The sequence below is a fragment of the Hemicordylus capensis genome, chromosome 2, assembly GCF_027244095.1.
Source record: "Hemicordylus capensis ecotype Gifberg chromosome 2, rHemCap1.1.pri, whole genome shotgun sequence".
Classification (NCBI taxonomy): Eukaryota; Metazoa; Chordata; class Lepidosauria; order Squamata; family Cordylidae; genus Hemicordylus; species Hemicordylus capensis.
The window spans coordinates 374,034,205-374,056,451 of NC_069658.1; the positions used below are offsets into that span (position 1 = coordinate 374,034,205).

Sequence of the window (22,247 nt, forward strand, 5' to 3'; positions counted from 1 at the left end):
AGAGACCAAAAGGGTATAACATCCCACATGAAGTTCACTGTATTTATACATAGTTCACATACACCGAGCCACAATTAATTGGAATTTCCCAGCACATTTATCTTTTTGAAGGTGGGCAGGTACATTCTGAACTAATCAGTCAGATAATGATTAAGTGCAGAATTTACTGAGAAGTGTCTACATAAGAAGTTTTACACACAATTTTAGAACAGTCCCATGGAGCATACATGGAGCTCCAGAAGAGATGCTCAAGAAAGAGACAACACAAGATATTACGGCAGTAATGTGTCTTTAATGTCATTTTGTATTTATAGCTTACCAAGTGCATATCAGGACTTCAGACTACAACAAAGCTAGAATATAGGTTTTTGTGGACAGAAACTAACATTAAGAGTGGTCCCGAAGCATTGTATGAATTGAACTGATGCTGATTGGGCAACAGAGGGGAAAACTGAGGAATTCATGCCCTTTTCTTGGATGTTTTAAACTTGGTGAGTCAGGGATGGCTAGTGGGGAGGAAAGAGCGAGAGATCACACTGCAAAAAACACCTCCTTTTTCTAGAAAGTCTGCTCACAATGAAAATGCAACTTTTCTTAATTAAAAGGGAAAATATGAAGGTTGACCTGCCATTTTAGCTGTATATTCATGCCCAACAGTATTAAACTTTTAAAAATAAGACCGCTTGCTGGTCCTACCCATTTAACTAAGGAGATTAAACAGTGCTTTAATGGGTTTTTTTAGATTCTACAGGATCAAAATATCAAAGGTAAAACACCAGCAAGAAAAAAAGAAGGGAGAAAGTATTTCATGCCTCTGTTCCAACCCCCCAAAAGAGAGAAGTCTATGTCTGCAAGCATGTGTGTGACAGGTATGTTAAATGCTGCACCATACAAATATAAGAAAGCTATAGGAGTTTTAAAATGTAGAACTTATTGAAAATCCTTCAAGAATCAAACTACACATTAACTGCAAAAATAAAGGATGGAGGTCCTAAGAATGGTTTCCACAAGTGAATGATGTTTTGTTCGAACAGCAGGGAGGAACTCTGGTTGATCCCCCTTCTCTCTGCAGACCCCTGAAGATCTGCTCCTGAGGACTAAAGCCTCGGCAACAGACTTTCAGGGGGCTGCAGAGGAAAAATAGCTGGAAGTCAACCTCCTCTCCTTGCTAACAGAATTTTGACTGTGAAAGAAGTCCTCAGGATCGAACTTGTATTACTGTACAAATTTTGATCATAACTCAAGCTAACTCGAAAACTTCCCGCTTCTAATTCAATCACATCAGAACAGCTTCAAAAATGAAAAAGTGTGTTTTTGGCAATTTACGGAAATCAGTATCAAGGAAGTTTCTGTACTGCAATAGCAAAGACACAAGCAAATGTATATTTCAGCAATTAGGAATTATATCCTGATTTCAGCTGTTACTGATGACTGCAATAATCACAAAATTTACAGTAAGCTGGTAACACAACAGAAAGAAATAGCAATCACTTCAAACAAGGTTCTTTTTTGCCAGTTAAACCTAGTGCAAGACCATATTTTACCTGATTGAATTAAATCTGAAACACAAAATACACAATATAAAACTATTGGCCCGCCGCCCTTTTCAAAAAAGTGCCTCATACCATATTAATGCTAAATTATTTACAAACTAGTGGAAGACAGTCTGTCGCCATCTCTTGTCAGTAAGGAAAGGCCAAAGTGATTCCTTTATTCCAACACGAAATGGAGTTTGATGTCCAATGCCCAGCATCCGTAGACGAGAGCAGTCAAGCTGAGCATTTCTGGGACGAAGAGCACCCACTACTGGACTATCAGTGATCTTTAAAAGAATAAAAGCAAAATGAGATAAAATGTTTTGTTCTAGATGCACGTGTGTACTTTTTAGAATATACTTCGCTTAGTCTCTGCAATATAGGACATCCCAAATGCTTTATCACAGTTGTACTTAGGTATGAATGCTAGTATTGAAACAGATTTTCTAGAAGATTTTGATACAAAGTCCCTCACCAAAAACATTTGAATTTAGCAGTCATGGGATATGAAGAAAGATCTTTTTATAGATTGACTTTTTAACAGAAGTGGCCTTTTGGGGAAGCAGAGATTGAATTGTTGGCACTTACCTGAATGGTCATTCTCCTCAGACGTATGGATTGTATCCAAGGATCATGGGTTGTCGCCACCTACTGCTCCGAGACAGGGCCAATCAGGAAAGATCTTGACATCAGGAGGGAAGGACAACCCCCTCGCCTCTTCAGTCATTAACAAAGCGCTTCGAAGCTCCAAAAAGGGAAAACTAGCACAAGCAGTGTATAAGAATCAAATAAGGTAACATGCCGCCGAAAATGCAAGATAAGAAGACCAAGATACTAGGTCCAATCCTAAGGCTAAAAACACCCCTTCGAATAAGGTGGACAATAGAGGGTAACAGGATCAGACATACAATCGGGTGGGTCGGATACAATCCATACGTCTGAGGAGAATGACCATTCAGGTAAGTGCCAACGATTCATTCTCCCTCAGTCGAGGATTGTATCCGAGGATCATGGGACATACCCAAGCTGCAACCAATTTCGGGAGGGCAAGAAACAGAAGGTCTGATCCTAAGGAGGAACCACCCTCTGCAACACACACCGGCCAAAGGATGCATCTGCAGAGGCCCAGTCATGTATCTTGTAATGTCTAGTGAAGGTCGAAAGAGAAGCCCAGGTGCCTCCCTACAGATGTCAGCCAGAGGGGCCAAGGTAGAGAGAGCCGCAGAGGCCGCTGCGCTGCGAGTGGAGTGAGCAATAATGTCCTCAGGCGCCGCCTCCCCCGCTGCAGCATACGCCAACTGGATAGTTTGACAAATCCAGCGCGACAAAGAAGAATTGGAAACCTTCTTCCCCATTGAACAAGCGCGAAAAGAGACAAAAAAGGATTCGGAAACCCTGAAGGGTTTGGTCCACCTAAGGTAAATGCGGATCGCACGGCTGACATCCAATTTGTGCCACTCCCTCTCCTTAGGAGTAGAGGGACTGGGACAAAAGGAAGGGAGCATCAGCTCCTGCGCTCTGTGGAAGATAGAATTCACTTTGGGAAGGTAAGTTGGATCTGTACAGAGGACCACATAGTCAGGAAAAACTAAGCACAACTCCTTCCTGACGGACAGAGCACCCAGGTCGGAAACCCCTTTGAGCTGACGTGATGGCCACCAAAAACAGGACCTTCAGAGTAAGAATACGTAAAGGTACAGTACGCAGTGGCTCAAATGGGGCCTTCGATAGAACCCTGAGTACCAGATTGAGGTCCCAAGTGGGAAAGCAGTGAATGGGGGGAGGCTTCAACACAGCCGCCCCCTTCAGGAAACGCTGTACATGGGGATGCCCTGCCAAAGGAAGGAAGGTCTGGGACCTGTAACACAGACGAGATAGCGAACACCTGGCGGTGCAAGGTGTTGGGCCGAAGGCCTTTATCTGGTCCCACCTGCAAGAAACCTAAAACCTGGGCCACAGAAGCCGACAGAGGATCCTTCCCAGAAGTGAGACACCACCGTGAAAAAGTCTGCCAGGTGGACTGATAGACCCGAGCTGTGGACGGGCGCCTAGAGGCCATAATGGTGTCCTGGACCGCAGAGGAATAGCCGTGACACGCTAGAGAGCTCCGCTCAATCTCCAAGCGCGAAGATTGATCCACTCGGGGTCTGGATGAAAGACAGGGCCCTGGTGAAGGAGATGGACCCAATACCCTAGAGGGAGAGGAGGCTCTGTCGAGAGAGTGACCAGGTCCGAAAGCCACGGCCACCGTGGCCAATGCGGAGCCACAAGGATGACTTCTGCTTTCTGGTGCTTGATCCTTCGCACCATCCGGGATAGCACCGCAAAAGGCGGGAAGGCATAGAGCAGACCCTGCGGCCGGGGGACATCAGAGCATCCACCTCCTCCACCCCCGGAGATGGATACCTTGAGAAGAATCTGGGCACCTTGGCGTTGACTGGAAGTACAAAGAGGTCAACCAGGGGAACCCCGAACCGGTGAACAATCTCCCTGAACACCTGATTGTCTAGGATCCACTCCCCCTGATCCAGCTGAGACCGGCTCAGCCAGTCTGCCACCGTGTTGTCCACCCCGCTGACATGATCGGCCTACAATGAGCAGATTCTTTTCTGCCCAGCGCAGCAGGCTCTCGGCCTCGCACATCAAGGGCCAAGACTTCGTCCCTCCTGGCGATTGAGGTGCGCCTTGGCGGTGGCATTGTCGGTGCGGACCAGGACGTGCTGACCGCGAACCTCGGGGAGGAACCGAGCAAGAGCCAGCCGGACGGCCCGGAGTTCCAGCCAATTGATGGACTGACACCGCTCTTCGTCTGACCTTCGACCTTGAGCCACTTGGCGACCGCAGTGACCTCCCCAACCTAGGAGACTTGCGTCGGTCGTTACCACAACACGGTCGACCGGCAGGAAACTCACCCCCTTGTGCAGAACTTGGGACGTCCACCACCTGAGAGATAGGCACACGCGAGGGGTCAGGGACACTGAGTTTCGACCTGCCCGCAACAAGTTCCTGGAGAGGCAGGAGAATCCACTGCAGAGGACGAGAATAAAAACATGCCCAAGGCACGATCCCGATTGTGGAAACCATCAGACCCTGCAATTGCGATAGAGAAAAGATGTTTGAATGATGATGACCCAGCAGCCTGCGGCAAGCAGCGAACAGCTTCTGTCTCCTTTCGTCGGTCAGGTGGACCGTCCCCCGTGATGTATCTATGACTGCCCCCAAATGCTGAATCACGTTTCTGGGGGTGAGGGAGCTCTTTTTGAAATTCATCAGAAACCCGTGCCCTGCCAAGACCTCCAGGGTCTCCTTGACATCCAACAGTCCTTTCTCCCAATATGGCAACCTTATTAAAAGGTCATCCAAAAACGGGTAAAGATTTATCCCCTTGGTCCTCAAGTGAGCCACAGGTGCCACCATGATCTTGGTGAACACTCACGGAGCAGATGAGAGACTGAAGGGGAAGGCCCGGTACTGGTAGTGAACCCCTGCGTATGCGAAGCGCAGAAACCTCCTGTCCAGAGGATGAATGGGAACATGGAGATACACCTCCATGAGGTCTATGGAGACCAAGAAGTCCCCTTCCTGGAGGACCATCAGAATGGACCTCGGGTTTCCATCCGAAAGTGCCTCCCCCTGAGGAAGCGGTTGACAAACTTCAAATCCAGGATGGCCCTCCATTCTGTGGTCTTTTTTGGCACCAAGAAGAGTATAGAATAGACTCCATGTCCCACCTCCTCTGGAGGGACCGGTTCGATCGCCCTGATGTTGAGCAGATGAAGAATTGCCTTGACCATCAGGGAATGCTTGTGAACACTGCGGGATTGAGGGGAGGAGAGAAAACGGTCTGGAGGACGGGACAGGAACTCCAGGCTGTAACCCAGGGAAACTGTGTGCTGAACCCAGGCATCTGTGGTCATCCGGGCCCACTGGTGAGCGAAGAACCCCAGCCGGCCACCCACCTGCCGCCCCGAAACAGAGTCATTGTGGAGCGGGATGTTTGAACCCGGACTTTGCATACTGGCCTGACTGCTAGAATTTTGTTTGAGGTCGGTCTCTGGCGAAGCCCTGAGGTCTGGACCAGGAAGGCTTGTCCTGCTTGTTCTGACGGGAATGAAAATTAGACCGGAACCCCCTCTGCCCAAAGCTGCTTGAGGGGTAGGAAAAGGAAGAAGAAGCATTAGAGAAGGATCTGCACTCCTGCCGCTGCACGGAGGAGGGCATAGCCTTTTTCTTATCCTTAGTTTCGATTAGCACCAGATCCAATGCTTCCCCAAAAAGCTTACCTCCCTTAAAGGCTGAATTGGCCAAATTACTTCTAGATTTTTGATCTACTTTCCAATTCTTGAGCCACAAGTGCCTTCTGACGGCGATGTCAGAAGCCATGGCCCGGGCAGACAATTGGACAGAATCAAGGGAGCTATCGGCCATAAAAGTGGAAACTTTGCCCAGCTTGTTGAGACCCTGTCGAAGGGCCACCAGTTCTGGTGGGACCAGAGGTAGAAGCTCCCTTACCCACAGGACAGAGGCCCGAGCAAAAATAGAATTTGCCACAGAAGCCCTAAGGGCAAGCGCAGGACCCTCGTGTGAACGGCGCAACAAAGCATCACACTTTTTGTCTTCTACATTACGAAGCACCTCTTCCCCGTCTTTTGGAAGAACGGCCCCAGTCACTAGTGACGCTACCTCCTTGTCCACAGGAGGGACATGGAGCATGTCCATAACCCCTTTAGGAATGGTATACAGCCGTCTAACCCCAGGTGGTGGCCCCTTACTCTCCAAGGGCTGGTCCCATTCAGCCCAGATGATATCCAGGAAAAGCTGTGGGCATGGTACAGCCACCTCTGGGGCCTTTAAAGAGGGCAATACAGCTGGGTCCCCCTTGGGGGCGTCCTGAGGGGACGGCACAAGCCCCTCCAAACGTAAAGATTTTCGCGCCTTATGCAGAAGCACCGGAAAATCAGCTTGAGCAAACAGCCTATAGGGGGCCTGCGAAGGCGGCAAAATCTCCCCTTCATCCCCAGAAAGTTCTCCCTCCTCCCTGCCGGAGTCGGAGTCCTCTGAGGGCTGCTCTCCCTCCCCCGCCGGAAACAAAATGGGTGCCGCTAAGGCAGACCCCTGAGCTGGAAGGCGGGAAGGATCACAGGGAGACAGATTAGGAGGTCCCAAGTGAGTCCTCGGGGATGTCTGGACAGACGATTGTGGCGCTGGAGCACTAACCACCCCCGCCGCTTGAACGTTCAAGATGGTGGATGGAACGGCTTTTCCCGCTGCCGGAGCACCCAAAATGGTGGCCGGAGCGGTGGACGCGGGAATTTGCCTAGCTAGATCGGGAACCAGCTTCCTGAACTCCTCCGCCACCACCCGCCAGAGAAGGGCAGCAAAACTCGGACAAATCTCCTCCTCCGCTGCTCCGGCTGACGCCCTTTCCCGAAGTGGGGAGGAGGGACAGGCGCGTTTGGCGGGAGGCTCGCCCAGCGGTGGGGTGCCCAGAGCCCCTACCTGAGAGCCTTCATTCGCTGTCCGATCCTCAGGCACTGAGCTGTCGTCCTGCAGTGTCAGCGGGAGACCGCCTGCCGACTGGGGCCCCGCAAGCGACTGTGGCGCGTTGCGCTTAACTGCGCGTGCCGCCACTCTCTGCTCCTTAGAGAGCTTCTTTGCCTTCTTCGCTTTTGGGGGCTGAGCTTTGGGCGCGGGTGAAGTGGCCGCAGCCCACTCAGCATAGCAGGTCGCTGGGGCTATCGAATCCTCGGAGAGGGAGGGAGACGCCTCCCTCTCACAGCGCGAAGTAGAAGCCTCCATGGCTCTAAGACACCACCGCGAATGCAGAAAAGATTGCGAGCGGACGCGCTAACACGGATCTCTCCCCAAACTTCCTATCTAGCCCTCAACCACAAGAAAAGGTGAGGTAGGAGCGAAGCGAAAAATAGCACCTGCTTGGAGCGAGACAGGGCGAAAGACTGAAGGGGCGAGGGGATTGTCCTTCCCTCCTGATGTCAAGATCTTTCCTGATTGGCCCTGTCTCGGAGCCGTAGGTGGCGACAACCCATGATCCTCGGATACAATCCTCGTCTGAGGGAGAATAGGAATACATGGAGAATTTTCACAACTGAGGGAAGAAAGAAGTCCCTCAAGGATTTGAATTGAGACTGGTGCTTTTCAACTTGTTCATACATCATCTAGAGCCAGCAGCAAGATGGTCAAGTTTGCAGATCATACCAATCTATTTAGTATGATGAAAACCAAAACAGACTGCAAAGGACTCCAAAATGTTTCTTCTAAACTGGGCAACAAAATGGCAAATGTATTTCTGTGTAAGTACATGTAATTTTGGCAAAAATAAATTGAAATTCCACATATAAACTGACAGGTTCTGAGGCCACTAGTGACTAGCCAGGAAAGAGATCTTGGGGCTATGGTGGAGAGCTTAATTAAAATGCTGACTGCTGTGAAAAAGCCACATTGCATGCTGTGGAGAAGAATGGAAATAAAACTGCTAATATTGCGCTGCCTTTGTACAGATATATGGTGTGGCCATATCTGGCATGCCATGCACCATTCTGGTCACCAAACCTCAAAGAGGACATTATAGACCCGCAGAACATGCCAAAGAGGGCAACCAGAATGATCAGGGAACTGGAGTACTTTCATTACAAGGAAAGGCATTTGGGGCTTTTTAGTTTAGAAAAAAAGGCAATGGGGTGTATGGGAGGGATGACAGGCATTTATAAGAACAGGCATGATGTGAAGAACATGAATAGAGAAAATTTTGTTTCTCACTCTTCAACAGTACAAGATACAATGAAACTGATTGGCAAGCGATTCAGAATAAATAGGAGTAAGTACTGTACATAAGTGCATAATTAATGCCTGGAATTCACTGTCACAAGATATGGTGATGACCACTAGCTTTAAAAAGGGTTTAGCACAAATTCATGGACAATGTCTACTAGCAGCTAGGGATGTGCAAATTGATTTGGGTACAAACTGATTTGTACTCGAATCTTGCTGATTCAGGTGATTTGGAGACAAAACAAATCACCCCCGTGGTCCATTGGCTAGATTCAGTTCCAAATCGAATCGTGCCTGATTTTATTCAAATCAATTTGAGATTTGGATCCCTCCTATTAATGTCCCCAGATTCCCAGCTTTCATTTAACAAAAAAAGCAAAAGCTAAGCTCTAGCCCTTGTAGAAGTGGAGCTATGGAGCAAAATGTGTGGTCACTATTTTTCAAGTGTTTGGATTTTTAGGTATATAATAACTTTCCCTCAATGAATCCCTATGAGGATTCATTAAACATCTTCATTTCTTCTATTCATTTTGACTGTCTTTTTGACAGTGTCAACTGTCAACTACCATGTGCCAACTATACCTCACTCCCACCTGCAAGGCAGTGGGGTGGTACTCAAGTTTATGTTCTAAGTGTTTAGGCTCTTTGGTGTCTAATAACCTTTCCTCATAATGAATCCCTATGAGGATTTATTACACACCAAAGAGTAAACACCTCAACAATTCCTAAAATATAAAATGTGTACCCAGTGGGTTGGGGGGATAGTTGGAACATGAGATGCCACTAATTCCCCCCCACTATGATATGCTATGCTATGCTTGCTAGTCCTACTGCACCCTCCAGGGCCCGTAGTTACTGTAGAAATGGGGGTGGCAGGATACCTCCCCGCCGCCCCCTCTGCCTCCTCCTCATTGCAAAAGGCTGTGACAAGCCTTCTGCACACGCAGCGCGCAAGCTTCACATCTCCCCGATGCATAGACCGGGCCTCCAACCGCCAGAGGCTCGGTCTACCTGCCGGGATGAGGCCGGGTAACTGGGCCTCCGACCTTGTCCCGGTGGGTAGATGGGCTTCCAGAGATCGGAGGCCCGGTCTACCCGTCGTGTCAGGGAGACGTGAAGCTCGCGTGCCGCGTGTGCAGAAGGCTTGTTGCAGCCTTTTGCAATGAGGAGGAGGCAGAGGAGGCAGAGGGGGCAGTGGGGAGGTATCCTGCCACCCCAATTTCTACAGTAACTACAGGCGCTGGAGGGGGCAAAGCGGCGGGAGGGGTAAGTAAACCCTCCCCGTCCTTAAAGGAACCCCCTCCATAGTTCCTTAAAGGGACACCCCCCTGTGCAGTTCCGTGAACACCCCTAGTGCCTCTTTGCCCAATTAGCACGGGACAACAATGGTATTTATTTGAACACAGGATAAAAGTTCCAAAGAACAAATGCAAAACATGCACAAATTGTAGCTTGGTCCTGTGTGTGTGTGTGTGTGTGTGCGCGCATCCGCATGCACGCACACACACATGACTCCCCTTTACTTACTGGTCTTAAGTGGCTACTGGGAAGGTTGAAAGCATCAGCCATAACACATGCCATTTCAAACTTGGTCATCTGCTCATTACCAGACCAATGGAATATTCCTTTTATGGATGGATCCTGAAGAAAAATTCAAGCATATGTAGAAATTTAGATTGTTGCATATTTTATGGTGCCAAGGGAGCGCACACCCCATGCAATGCTGGATAACAGTTCCTTTCATTTACAAAGCAGATGAATTCTAAATCAACATTTCTGGAATATTTCAACAATGGCTAGGCAAAGACCAACCTATCACCTGTGGGTTTTTTCTCCTAACAGGAGCAAAAATTCTAAGAACCAAAAGAAATTATTTTTCAAAACAAGCATCCTGCCAAAATGCAAGCCCTGGCCTTTTGCCATTCCACATAGCAGAACATTGTTAGTTGTCAACTCAAAAGACTTCTCCAAAGAGTGAAAAATGAATTTTTGTTCTAACGCCCCTTCCAATATATTAGGGATGTGCCCGAATGGTCTTCGGCACTGGCGGGGGTAGCACTTTAAGGGTGGGGAGGGTGTACTCACCCCCCCCGCCTCATTTCCCCCACCGGCGCTCTTCAAAATCCAAGCCCCGAGGGGCGGCAGCGTTCCTCCCTGCCGCCCCGTTCCCCCCGTCAGCCGGAAGTGGCTGAAAGTTGCGTGCACGCGCACGGCAGATGGGAAGGCGCGCGCGCGCACGCACGACGGGCGCACACACGCTCACAACTTTCAGCCACTTCTGGCCGGCGGGGGGAACGGGGCGGCAGGGAGGAACACTGCCGCCCCACGGGGGTTGGATTTTCAAGAGCGCCAGCAGGGGAAACATGGCGGGGGGGTGAGTACACCCTCCCCCACCCTTAGAGCTACCCCCGCCGGTGCCAAAGCACCGAATCCCACCCCAGTGCCAAAACGTTTCGGAGGCCTTTACAATGGCCTCCGAAACGTTTCGGGCACAAGCCTACAATATATTTTGTCTGCTAAGGGATTAAACTTGCCATGCGTGATTACAGTACATGCATAGGGAACACATTAGCATCAGGAACACCACAGTATTAGTGGGTAATAAGTATGGTTCTGACAGGGAACATGGAGCCACACACAAAATACTCCAAGTTCCTAGCTCTTCTGGCAGTACTGCCTTTAAGCACTAGCGTTCGCTATATAAGGGGCTTGATAAACCCTTTCAAGAAAAACGCTGCAGTTATCAAAGTCTCTCCCCACATAGGAACAAAAGAACTGCCTCACTGGCCAAGGTCCATCTTGTCCAGCATTCTTTTCATCAGATTCAAGCAGCTTCTAGAGCTACTTAAGCCCCATAATGTGTTCTAAGCAACTCAAAGCACCCGTTTTCTGCCTTTAAAGTAAAACTTCTCATATTGTTCTAAAATACACAGGAAGATACTGCTGTTGTAACTACTTACAATTCAAGGCCATTCTAGTATCTTGTATATAAGCAATATCTGGGACTTGCTTTCAGAGAATCTCTGCTGCAACCAATGCTTATCATTCCAAGGCAGTGTCGTCTCTTTGATTAATGCTCTGAAGATTAAGTAATGTGTTCTGGTTGCAACCAGTTAATGCAATAAGTATTAACCAAATAGCTCCTGCCTGCTTGCCATTAACAACAGGAGGGCTTGTGAAAACAGCAGGGGCATGTGAAAACCTGGAAGCCTTTTCAGGATTCAAAGAAGCTGTGCCTACATCCATCCTGTAAAAGGCTTCTAGCTTTATTTAATGGTGGGATAATTGAGAACATAATAGTGAACTCAAACATTTCCAAACCAAAGGCTGGCAGAATGATGTGCTGAAATGGCCAGTCTTACAATATTCCTTCTTTGTGTTCTATAGAGTGTGGTTCAATCTATCACATGCTCAGCATCATTATGCTGTATGTTTCCTTGCCCTCACAACACTGAATACCCCTTGATCCTTCTTCAAAGCTTGTGGGGGCAGAGAAATATTCAGCAAAATGACATCAAGACCCAAGGTAAACTGAACTACAAGTGGGAGGGGAAAACTTGACAGGACTGCCCTTTTTAGCAACAGAATCATGTTACTTACAACATGCTACTGGAGAAACAGGATGCCTGCACTTTGCCCACATACAGAACTTTATCCTATTCATCAATGTTAATTCTTGTTCTCCAGCCAACACATTTATTGTCTTTTTTACTATCCTCACTACAGGGTAAATATTCAAACTCTGCCAAAACTGCTATCAGAATATCCATTTTTAAAGGTGGATATGTTTCCACCCTACTTACCATTCCATAAAGTATTTTACAATTCTTAATCTGAATTGCATTAGGGATGTGTACGGAACCGCGGAGGTGCAGTCTGGTGCTGGTGTGTGGGGGGGTCTCCCTTTAAGGGCGGCGGAGGGGGGGTTGCACTTACCCCTCTTGCTGCTTTCCCCCCACCGGCGCTCCCTTTTTCTGAAATGATTTTAGGGCGGCAGCATTCCTCTCTGCTGCCCTTGTTAGCCGGAAATTCTGGAAGTCACAAGTGCGTGCCCGCGACGCACATCACATGTTGTGTGCGCACATCACGCATGCAATGTGTGATGTGTGCAGCGAGCTTGCTTGCGACTTCCAGCATTTCTGGCTAACAACGTGGGCAGGGGCGGCAGGGAGGAACACTGCTGCCCCAAAATAGTTTCAGGAAAAGGGAGTGCCGGCAGGGGAAATGTTGCAGGAGTGAGTGTAACCCCCTCTGCTCTTAAAGGGAGACCTCCGCTGGCACTAGATGCCAGACCGGACCCCGTTCGAACCAGTTCGGAGGCCTCCAATATGGCCTCTGGACCATTTCATGCACATCCCTAAACTGCATAGTACTTCTCATGCTAATATTAACAGAGAAAATTTACAGGCCTGTAGAACAATTAAGAATAGTTTTTTTAAACTTCTCAGATGGGAAAAAAATACTGCAAGGAACCACTTCTAGTACTGATACAGTCTGTTACTCTGTTCTATTAACAGTGTGTGAAGACGACCTTAAAACTCTGACTCAATCAGTTTGAGTCAAGTTTCTTTACGAAATTTCTTACCACCATTCTCTTCTCTGCTAGCTGCCGACAAATACTGGCTACATCCTTGACGTAGGTAGGAAACCTCTGTTGCCAATGGTCCATATTGGCAGATTTATTATTGAACTGCACTTTATCAAACATAACTGTCACAGCACTCTCTTCCAATTGTTCAACTTCTCCATATAATATTGGAATTCTGAGTACAGCAGCACCTTTAAAGAAAATAATTAAAAGATAAAGCAGTAGTTATAAACAAGTATGATGGAACTTCAAAACCTAACTTTAAAAGGGAGGCAAAAAAATCCAAACTGTCTTTGAACTCACAACATATATCACCCACTCAAGAAAGTTAGCCTGCTTGTGTCCCGCCATGGTAAAGCATTGTTGGCCCATGTTAAGAAAGTGAGTCCCAAAAGGTTTCAGGTGAAACTTCGGATTAGTACAAGCAAGCAAAGCTTAATTTTACAGAATTAAGCACCTTGTTGCCTAACAGGAAATAAAATGCACATATGTAATACTTTAGACACAATAAGTAGCAAAGTAAAAATGGGGAAAGACATCTTCTTTTGCATGTCCTGAGCAATTCAATAAGTTTAAAAAAAGTCTAAGAGTCCTCAACTATGTCACTGTACAGAAAATAATCCACAACATCCCCTGCAGTTAGGATACTAGCCCAGGATAAGTAATTTATTGCATGAAAGTATGCCACAAAAATCCTCTACTCAATCTGCCCTACATAAGTATGCACAGACTGGTGTCCTCAGACTGGGTGTCATGTATCAGGCAGACCACCAGCTTGCAGCTACTTGTCCACATGTAATTTAATTTTTTTTTAAGTTTCAAAAGACTGCTACCAGCTCAGGGACAGACCAATTTATATTTCATGCTGTGCATGGACAAAACTATTCATTTGGATTCTGGATTGCTACAAACCAGGTATGTTCAAGTCTCTCTCTTTTTTGCGCGGTTTGGTCTGAATTCGAACCAAATTTGGACCAAACGACAGTCCGTGAAGGGGTTTAACCGAACTAGCTCGAATCAGTTGGCTGGTTTGAGCTGGGCTTGATTAGGGTGGCAACTGAGGGATGAGGAGGGCGAGAGATCTTTAAAAGGAAAAGGAGATAGTCCCTTCTTACCAGCTGTGCCAAAGCTTAGCAGCAGCGCTCCCACCAAAAGTCTGTGTGTGGCGGCACAGCTCTGGCACTAACCCAGCCTCCATGCATACATGGAAACCAAGTTAGTGCTGGAGCTGCACTGCCATGCGCTGGCTGCTGGCAGGAGAACCACTGCTAAGCTTCAGCAGAACTGGTAAGAAGGGACCATCTCCTTTACCTTTAAAGATATCTCTCCCCACCACCCAGCACCACCCTCACCCTCACCGAGCCCGGCTCAAACCAGCCCGCCGTGAACCAGGTTTGGTTGTATTGCGGACCAGCACTCTTTCTTGGAGACCAGTTCAGTTTGCAGTCAAGCCATTCTAACCAGCCTGGTTCACAGCAGACCAGTTTGCTTCAAACCGTTTGTGCACACCTCTACTACAATGCAGCAATGTATCTTCAACTAGCCTCAGTAGATTTAATCGAAGGTAGGAAGCTTTTGTTTCCAATGATTATCTAGTCCAGGGATTCTCAACGTTGGGCCCTCCGATGTTTTTGGACTTCAACTCCCATAATCCCCAGTCCCAGTGGCCTTTGGTTGGGGATTATGGGAGCTGAAGTCCAAAAACATCTGAGGACCCAACGTTGAGAATCTCTGATCTAGTCAATGAACTCCACTGTCTTGTGCCAATGGCAGAGCAGTGCACTGAGTGAGCAGTCTCCAGAACTGTGTAACACTGACAGAGAGAGAACATTGTGGAAGCACTGGCATAGAGGTTCCACTGACTCTGCCTCTGAAATACAGATGCGATGGGCACCATTTTTTGAAATAAAAATCTGGAGTGAACATCCATGCTGCTTGCCACGTCCACAATGTTCCACCACACACTCACCCATTTGTCCCCAACATTCATTACTCTGGGTTAAGAGCTCGTGAACTTAACTGGTTCTATTTAACTATTGTGGCTAAGAGTTGTTGATATATACCCCCTGCCCCAAATTTGCCTTCTAACAGCTAGCCTAAGCCAACAGCTACACATCTTATGTGCACTTTTATGTCACTACTACCAGTCAGTTTCACCCCAGGAGTTCACCATTACCTGGGCCCTTCTCACCACAGCAACTTGGTTTCTTTTATTCTCTCATATTACTCCAGTTCCCAATCTGATCTTCTGACATCACTTCTCTCCCTTAAATCCTACAACCTCTGCTCCAATACTAGCCATTAAAAAGCATTATATGAATGTGCTTTACAATTCTTATAGCAGTTCACCTTCACACAACTTGTTACTTTTACTCAGTTCTCAGTGGGAAAGTGAGACAGAGAGATGGTGATTATTCAGAAGTACCTTATTAAAATCCAGTCTAGTATCTTGCCTCTCCATGGGGGTGTCTGGGAACCTCATAAGCAGGACTTGAAGGCAATAGCTAAGAGTTGTTGACTTCTGGCCACTGCCTCAGAACAGTAGTACATTTGCTGGTAACCTCCAGACTTGATTACTGCAATGTGCTCTATGTGGGGCTGCCTTTGTACATAGTCCAGAAACTACAATTAGTACAGAACGCAGCAGCCAGGTTGGTCTCCAGGTCATCTCGAAGAGACCATATTACTCCTATATTACAGGAATAATATACAGGAGTAACCTACCAATAGGTTTCCAGGCAAAATACAAAGTGCTGGTTATCCTCTCTAATAAAAGGCTTGGTGTCCGTCCGTGGACAACCAAGCGTGTGTCCGTGCCTCCCTCGGCCGTTCTATGCATGCACGGAGCGCATGCGCAGAACGGCTGCTTTCCGGCCTGGCAGAACAAGGAAACGGAGGGGACTCCACAGTCCCGAGGCCCACTCCCGGGCCGGGCAAGCTCCGCATGTCACAACGTGCATGCTCGGCACAGGCGCCATTTTGGAAGGGCCGGGGATTAACCAGCAGGAGCGGTGGTGGTGGTGGTGACAGGTGGCGGTGCTCAGCCCAGCTCGGCTGAGAGGTGGCTGCAGCGCCCTGGGGGTTGTGCGGGTCGTTGGAGCCCGCTGCGGAGATGGCCAACATCACGGATCAGAGGATCAAGCGAGAGTTCAAGGAGGTGCTGAAGAATACCTTGCCGTTGCCCCTTCCTCTCCGTCAGAGAGAGAGAGAGAGAGAGAGGAAAAGATGGAGAGAAAGTTCCTTCGCTCCTCGAAAACTGGCTAGAGGAAGGGAGAGAGTGCAGGCGGGAGTGGGGGCTCGGGTTGCAGAATGAGAAGGTGTGCCAGCCCGAGGAAGAGGAGGAGAAGAGCAGACACAGAGAGCGGCCAGAGGACGCGGCGTGGCTGAGGCGGCGGCAGAGCCATGGCCGAAGCCTGGCGGAGCTGCCGAAGCCGGGCGGGGGAAAGAGGCGGGGGAAAGAAGCGGCGGGTGAAGCTGGCTGAGGTGGTGGCGGAGCCGCCGCCGAGGCCTGGCGGCACCACCGAAGCCAGGCAGGGGGGAGACTTTGGGGCCCTTGCCTGGCCGGTGAGACCAGCCACGGCATGGAGGCTGGCGGCGGCGGGAGGGGGAATGGCGGCGGGGGGCCTGGAGCGCTTACTAGCGGCCGTTATTTAATGGCCCAAAAATCACTTCCTGCCCGCCTCTTCTAGCCAGAGAGCCCGAGCAGCTACCCCGCCCTAGCTCAGCCCGCAGAGGTGGCCGGGCTCCTCCTGCAGCCGCGTTCGCGAGCAGGCAGTCCCCGGGTCCAGGCAGGGTGGCGTCAGCTGAGTGGCCACTATGGGGCCGCTGGAGCAGGTGCTTCAGCTGCGCCTGGAGCAGCACCGCTACAGCATGTCCGGGCACTCGCTGCAGCTCTACTGGGCCTGGCTGGTGGAATGCCAGAGAAAGAAAACAGAAAGATGGGAGTGAGAAGAGGTGGAAGAAAGGAAGGAAAGGAGAGAGAAGAAAGGAAGGAAAGGAAACAGAGGAAGAGGGAGAGAAAAGGAAGGAGAGGAGTGAAAGAGAGAGAAAGAAAAAGAAAAAATGAAAGGAGGGCAAAGGAGAAAGGGAGAAGGAATAAAGGAGACAACCAAAAAAAAAAGGTGCTAGCGCCTGTTATTTTAACGGGCTTAAAAATACTAGTAATCTATAAAGCCCTAAACAGCTTAGGCCCACGGTATTTAAGAGAATGTCTTCTTCTACATGATCCCCATCGCCCACTGCGTTCGTCAGGGGAGGCCCGTCTGTGGCTATCTTCAAGTCGTTTGGTGGCCACTCAGGGATGGGCCTTCTCAGTGGTCGCTCTGAGACTTTGGAATGCACTTCCCGCTGACATAAGACTCTCCCCATCTCTAGTGGTTTTTAAAAGATCTTTGAAGACTCTTTTTTAAACCAAGCCTTTTAACCTTTTAGCTTTTGTAATTTTTAATATTGTAAATTGTTCTGATTTTAGGCAGCTTTTAAAGTTTTAATTGATTTTAATGTTTTATTTGTATTGTTTTATTATTGTGAACCGCCCTGAGAATTTGGTTTGGGGCGGTATAAAAATCCATTAAATAAATAAATAAATAAATAAATAAATAATAGCTGTCATGCACAGACTAACAACTGATATTTAATGGCTTATTGCCTCTAAACACAGAAGTTCCATTTACCCATTATTGTCACTAGCCATTGATAGCCATTTCCACCATAGATTTGTCCAGTTCCTTTTAAAGCCTTCTAATTCAGTAGCTATCCCCACATTTTGTGGTAGTAAATTATATAACCCAGTTCTGTATTTGTGGTATAGCTCCTTCAAGAGCCGGGGGGGGGGAGTTCACGGGGGTGAATCCTTGACTGTAAGGGATTCACAGTTGGCTGTCAGCAACCACTTTATTTTAATGTGGGACAAACCACTCTTTCCACCTATGATTCCTGGGGGAGGTTTAAGTAGCAAAACCTTCCCTAGAAGGGCTGAGCAGTCTTAGGCTTCCAAAGGCGTGTGACTAAGGAAGACCCAAAATGAGGAGTGGCACACTTTACCAAACAAACGTTTATTATCAGATTAAAAGAAAAACAAGAGTATATAATAAGAACAATTGTCTCTTCATAAAGCAGATTGTAAGGGGGGGGGGAGCGTGTTTCCATTAACTTGGCAGCTCCGATTCAAGCAATACAATGAAGGAAAATAACTTCCCCTATGCGTCTAATTGAACTGGTCCCTATCTTCCAATTAGTCCTTTTGTTTTGATTTTCCAGGCTTTCCCTTTTTAGGAGAAGCCCACCCTCTCAGCAGTTGCTCTAAGTGTGACCTAGTTTTCCCTCAAATCCTTCCCATCACTACAATTTGTGAAGAAGTCCTTTCTTTTTCTTAAAATCCACTGTCAATTTCATGGAATGACCCAGAATTCTGGTATTGCAGGAAATAATTTCTATTCACTTTATCCACAAAGTGTTACACTTCTCCATATTCTATTTCCTAAAAAGCCCCCAATACGTTAATCGTTTCTTGTATAGAAAATGCTCCAGCCTCCTGATCTCATAGGTCTTATGGCCCTTTTCTGCATTTTTTCAGCAAAAACCCACCCAAAAAGCTGCTTCTGAGAGGGGGTGACCGGAACTTTATTAAATATTCCAAATGTGGCTGCATCATAGATTTATATAAAGGTATTATGATGCTGGCAATTTTATTTTTAGTCTCTGTTTTAAATCCCATGCTAATAATTCCTAGCTGAGAAACTGGAAACACTTAAAACACTCAAACATTTGCCTTCAGTGCATGCACACAATGAATACCTTAGAGGGAGGTGGTGCAAGTAGGAGGGACAGTGGGAGTGACAGGGAGGGAGTGCAACCCACAACGCCTGCCCTGGTGTGAACAACAGTGTGACAAAGTAGTGCAAGAATTGCTGAGCATGGATGCCCAACAATAGCTCCCTCACAGTTCTGTGATTATAGTTTAAAGTTAACAGTTCCATGTTTACACTTACCTGCATTGTTTGCTAGGACTACTTTTTCACCTTCTAGTTTAGTTTTGCCATACAGATTTAAGGGATTTGGTACATCGTTCTCCTTATAGGGAGGATTTGTTCCATCAAATACATAGTCTGTGCTAATGTAGATGAGAAACGCTCCTACAACAGCTAGAACAAACACAAAGACTATTTAGAAATGCACAAGTCTACAGTAGCTAGTACATTTTCCCCTTTCCTTTCTCCAGTTAAAAAAATAGTGCCTGGCTGGATCAGACTAAGGTCCACCTGGCCAACAGACCCACTACCCATAACCATCAGACCACACATGGTATTTAAATAGCTAGCAAAAGGGTTAGGTATACTGCCCATACTTTGACTGCCATATAAAATAAGGATGCATTCTTATAGGAAATGCAAACCTCTCTCTTTTTTACCTGCTTCTTTTGCTATGGTCCCTGAAGCAGCCACATTGAGTTGAGAAGCAGCATCTGGTTGACTGTCTACAACATCTGGCCTTCTCTCAGCTGCACAATGTACTATCACATGAGGCTGGAAATTAAAAAGCCATCTTAATGCATACTGAACAAGCAAGCAGTTGAACCAATTCCATTTTAACCCAGATAGCATAACTGGGTTCCATGTAGCTGTGCATATGAGCCACAGAAATGATCAGCTATAGAGAAACTAGGTTATCCCAAACCAATTCTAGGAAACAACGTTCATATACGATTTATATAACTAGAATTGCTTCCTAACCAGGCTCTGGATAAGGAGTCTACTGACCTGTAGCATTACTTTAAATAAATCTTCCCAGGCTGATTCGTAAATACAGCAGCAGACAACAGATTTTAGTTAAGAACAAATACCACTGATAAAAAATTCCTGAAACACTTATCTGAATCACAGTATTTCATGCAAAGAAGTTGCACAAATGCATCCTTTCTACTGACTGTTTTCTAGGAGAAGATAACAGAGTAAAACACTGTCAAGATATCCAAGGCAGTAAATGATTCATAGGCAGCATTAAAGAACGATTAGGGAGTATCAATAACTTAGGATCCAGTATGTGAAACCTGAACTGATCAATGAAAAAAAACACGTTACTGAAGTTATATGCTCATCATTAAGAAAATGTGTTACCTACTTCCCCTTTCCTTCCATAATTCTCACCTGAAAATCCTGGATAAGGCTATGAACAGCAGTAAGATCCAGAAGATTAACTTTCTCAAACAAAGGCCGAGCTCTACTGTACCCACAGCCAACAGAATGCCAATTATTTGCTTTAAACTCCTTGTAGACTGCTCTTCCAAGAAGCCCAGTGGCACCTGTAATCAGAACACGTCTATTTGGAATCTCAACATCCTCCTGGAAGGAAAAAATGTGCACATAAAAGAACAAGCATTCTGTACTTGCATATAACTATGAATATTTTCTGTTTTCCAAAAGCTTAGCAATCATGTGTTGCACAGAAAACCCAAGAACACATAAATACTGAAGAAACAATGAGATTGTTCACAATGAGAGGGTGCGGAGAGGCTGGTTAAACTCACCTTCTCCCTAAATGAATGACATGATTCTGGGAGTGTGGACAGTGCTCCCAGACAAGCAGTGCTGCATGGCACAGTGCACAACTCCAGGACGTCATATCCCAGCCTCCGGGAATCCCACAATGCACTGCACAACATATGAAATGCATTGGGGGATTCCCCCAAGAGTCAGGTGCTCTAGGTGCCAGTCTCTGTGTGGGACCAGGCTGGAAGTAGCTGAGCTCACACCCAAGCAGCAAGCCTGGGTTAGGGGAACACTCACTCCCTTAACCTTGGGTAACAGCCAGGCTAAAAAGCCACGCTAAGTGACACTGCCCTTCCAGGATCAGACCCAATCCTGGATAAGGTTCTTCCCTAGCCTGGGTTAGGCTGTGTGAGATAACAGCCTCATTGAGTAAATATTGATCGGCTCGTGTTGCCTGTACTATCACTTCCACATTAAGAGGCAGCTGCAATATACATTATGTAGCGACCACTCTCAAAAAATCTTTTTAATAAATACATAATGCTATGACCCCACATCGGCTAACAAAACTGCTAATCTGGTAACAAAATAGATCATAAGTGTTTGAGTTCAAAAGGCTGTGCAACAGGGTAGAATTGGGGGTAGGAGAAGCAGAGTCACAGGGCAGGATGGGGACTAAGCACCACTGAAACAAGCAAGCTAGTCATGACTAAACACCATTGAGACACAACTCACTCAAGTCCCACTAATCAACAAGACTCAGCCACGACTAGCTTCGTCTGACCTGCCCATTGTTATTTGAAGGGAAAACAAAACAAGTGATGGAGCAACCTCTCTATCTTTTTTCCTTGCATCTGAATCGAAGAGCAGCCTCCAGTCATTCCGATTGCAAGGGCAGCCAATAGCAGTTACGGGGAGGAGCAACACCTGACTAAGCAAGAGCAACCCCTAACAAGAATGTGGGCAATGGTTTAAAAAGGGTTCCGAGCCCGACTCGATGCGCGCGTTCTACTCGGAAGTAATCTGCATGACTGCAGCCTCGGCACCCTCAGCTGGGGAAAGTCAACACGACTTCCGAATAAACAAGCCTACGGGTCGGGATGCTGCTAGCCTTTCCCCTTCTGCCCAGGAGAGGAAGCGGAAAGAAGGAAGGCAGAGGCACCTTGGAGAGAAGCACCCTCCGGATCTGGGGGCTAAAGGAAAGAGGGGCGGGGTCACAGTTTGTTTACCGCAGAGAAGCTCTTAAAGGGAGGAAGGGAGCGAAGGAGGCGGACCAATCCCCCCTCACCTCCTCAAGCCAGCAGCTACCCGGTTCGAAGCGGATATGCAGCGCTTTCTCCCACCCGACCATCACTCCGGCGTCCGTACGCAAGAACACTGCGGTCTCTCTCGCCCTAAGGCGGCGGACTGAGCCACCTCCGGGACACGCCCACTCGGCAGCCACGCAACCCCAACAGCTCATTGGATGCTCCACCTTAGGAGGTGGGGATTGGGCGCGTGGGCGGGCACGCGGGGATACTTTCGAACTGCCGCTTATTGGCTGCGCCGGGAGGGTAGTCCGGCAGTTCTCCCAGCATACCCACGTCCTGACTTCTTAAAGGAGCTGCGGCAGACTCTGTTATACAGATTAGGAGCGTGGTCGGAAAGCGGTGGCTTGTGGTTGTTGTTTGTGTAAGCACCATTGAGACACAACTCACTCAAGTCCCACTAATCAACAAGACTCAGCCACGACTAGCTTCGTCTGACCTGACCATTGTTATTTGAAGGGAAAACAAAACAAGTGATGGAGCAACCTCTCTATCTTTTTTCCTTGCATCTGAATCGAAGAACAGCCTCCAGTCATTCCGA

General features: G+C 47.6%; 1 protein-coding gene across 2 annotated transcripts; it reads right to left on the bottom strand.

Annotated features, from left to right (window-relative positions):
• Positions 1-272: 272 nt before the first annotated feature.
• On the bottom strand, positions 273-21,841 carry MAT2B (methionine adenosyltransferase 2B). 2 transcript variants are annotated; one of them, XM_053297202.1, is made up of 7 exons: positions 21,688-21,841; positions 20,058-20,252; positions 19,322-19,436; positions 18,903-19,055; positions 12,910-13,103; positions 9,852-9,965; positions 273-1,822 (listed from the first exon to the last, which is right to left on the bottom strand). In XM_053297202.1, exons 1-7 carry the CDS (start codon positions 21,748-21,750, stop codon positions 1,652-1,654), a joined length of 1,005 nt encoding a protein of 334 aa, XP_053153177.1. In that variant the 5' UTR covers positions 21,751-21,841; the 3' UTR covers positions 273-1,651. The 2 variants fall into 2 exon arrangements, with proteins under 2 accessions (XP_053153177.1, XP_053153178.1); XM_053297203.1 differs by lacking the exon at positions 9,852-9,965.
• Positions 21,842-22,247: the final 406 nt, after the last annotated feature.

Excerpts from the sequence above, each read along its gene's own strand:
- MAT2B (XM_053297202.1), bottom strand. The coding sequence starts at position 21,750 with ATGGTCGGGTGGGAGAAAGCGCTGCATATCCGCTTCGAACCGGGTAGC. Across the intron at positions 9,966-12,909 it reads TAGCAGAGAAGAGAATGGTG|GATCCATCCATAAAAGGAAT; the intron begins GTAAGAAATTTC and ends ATTTTTCTTCAG. Across the intron at positions 1,823-9,851 it reads CCAGTAGCCACTTAAGACCA|ATCACTGATAGTCCAGTAGT; the intron begins GTAAGTAAAGGG and ends ATTCTTTTAAAG.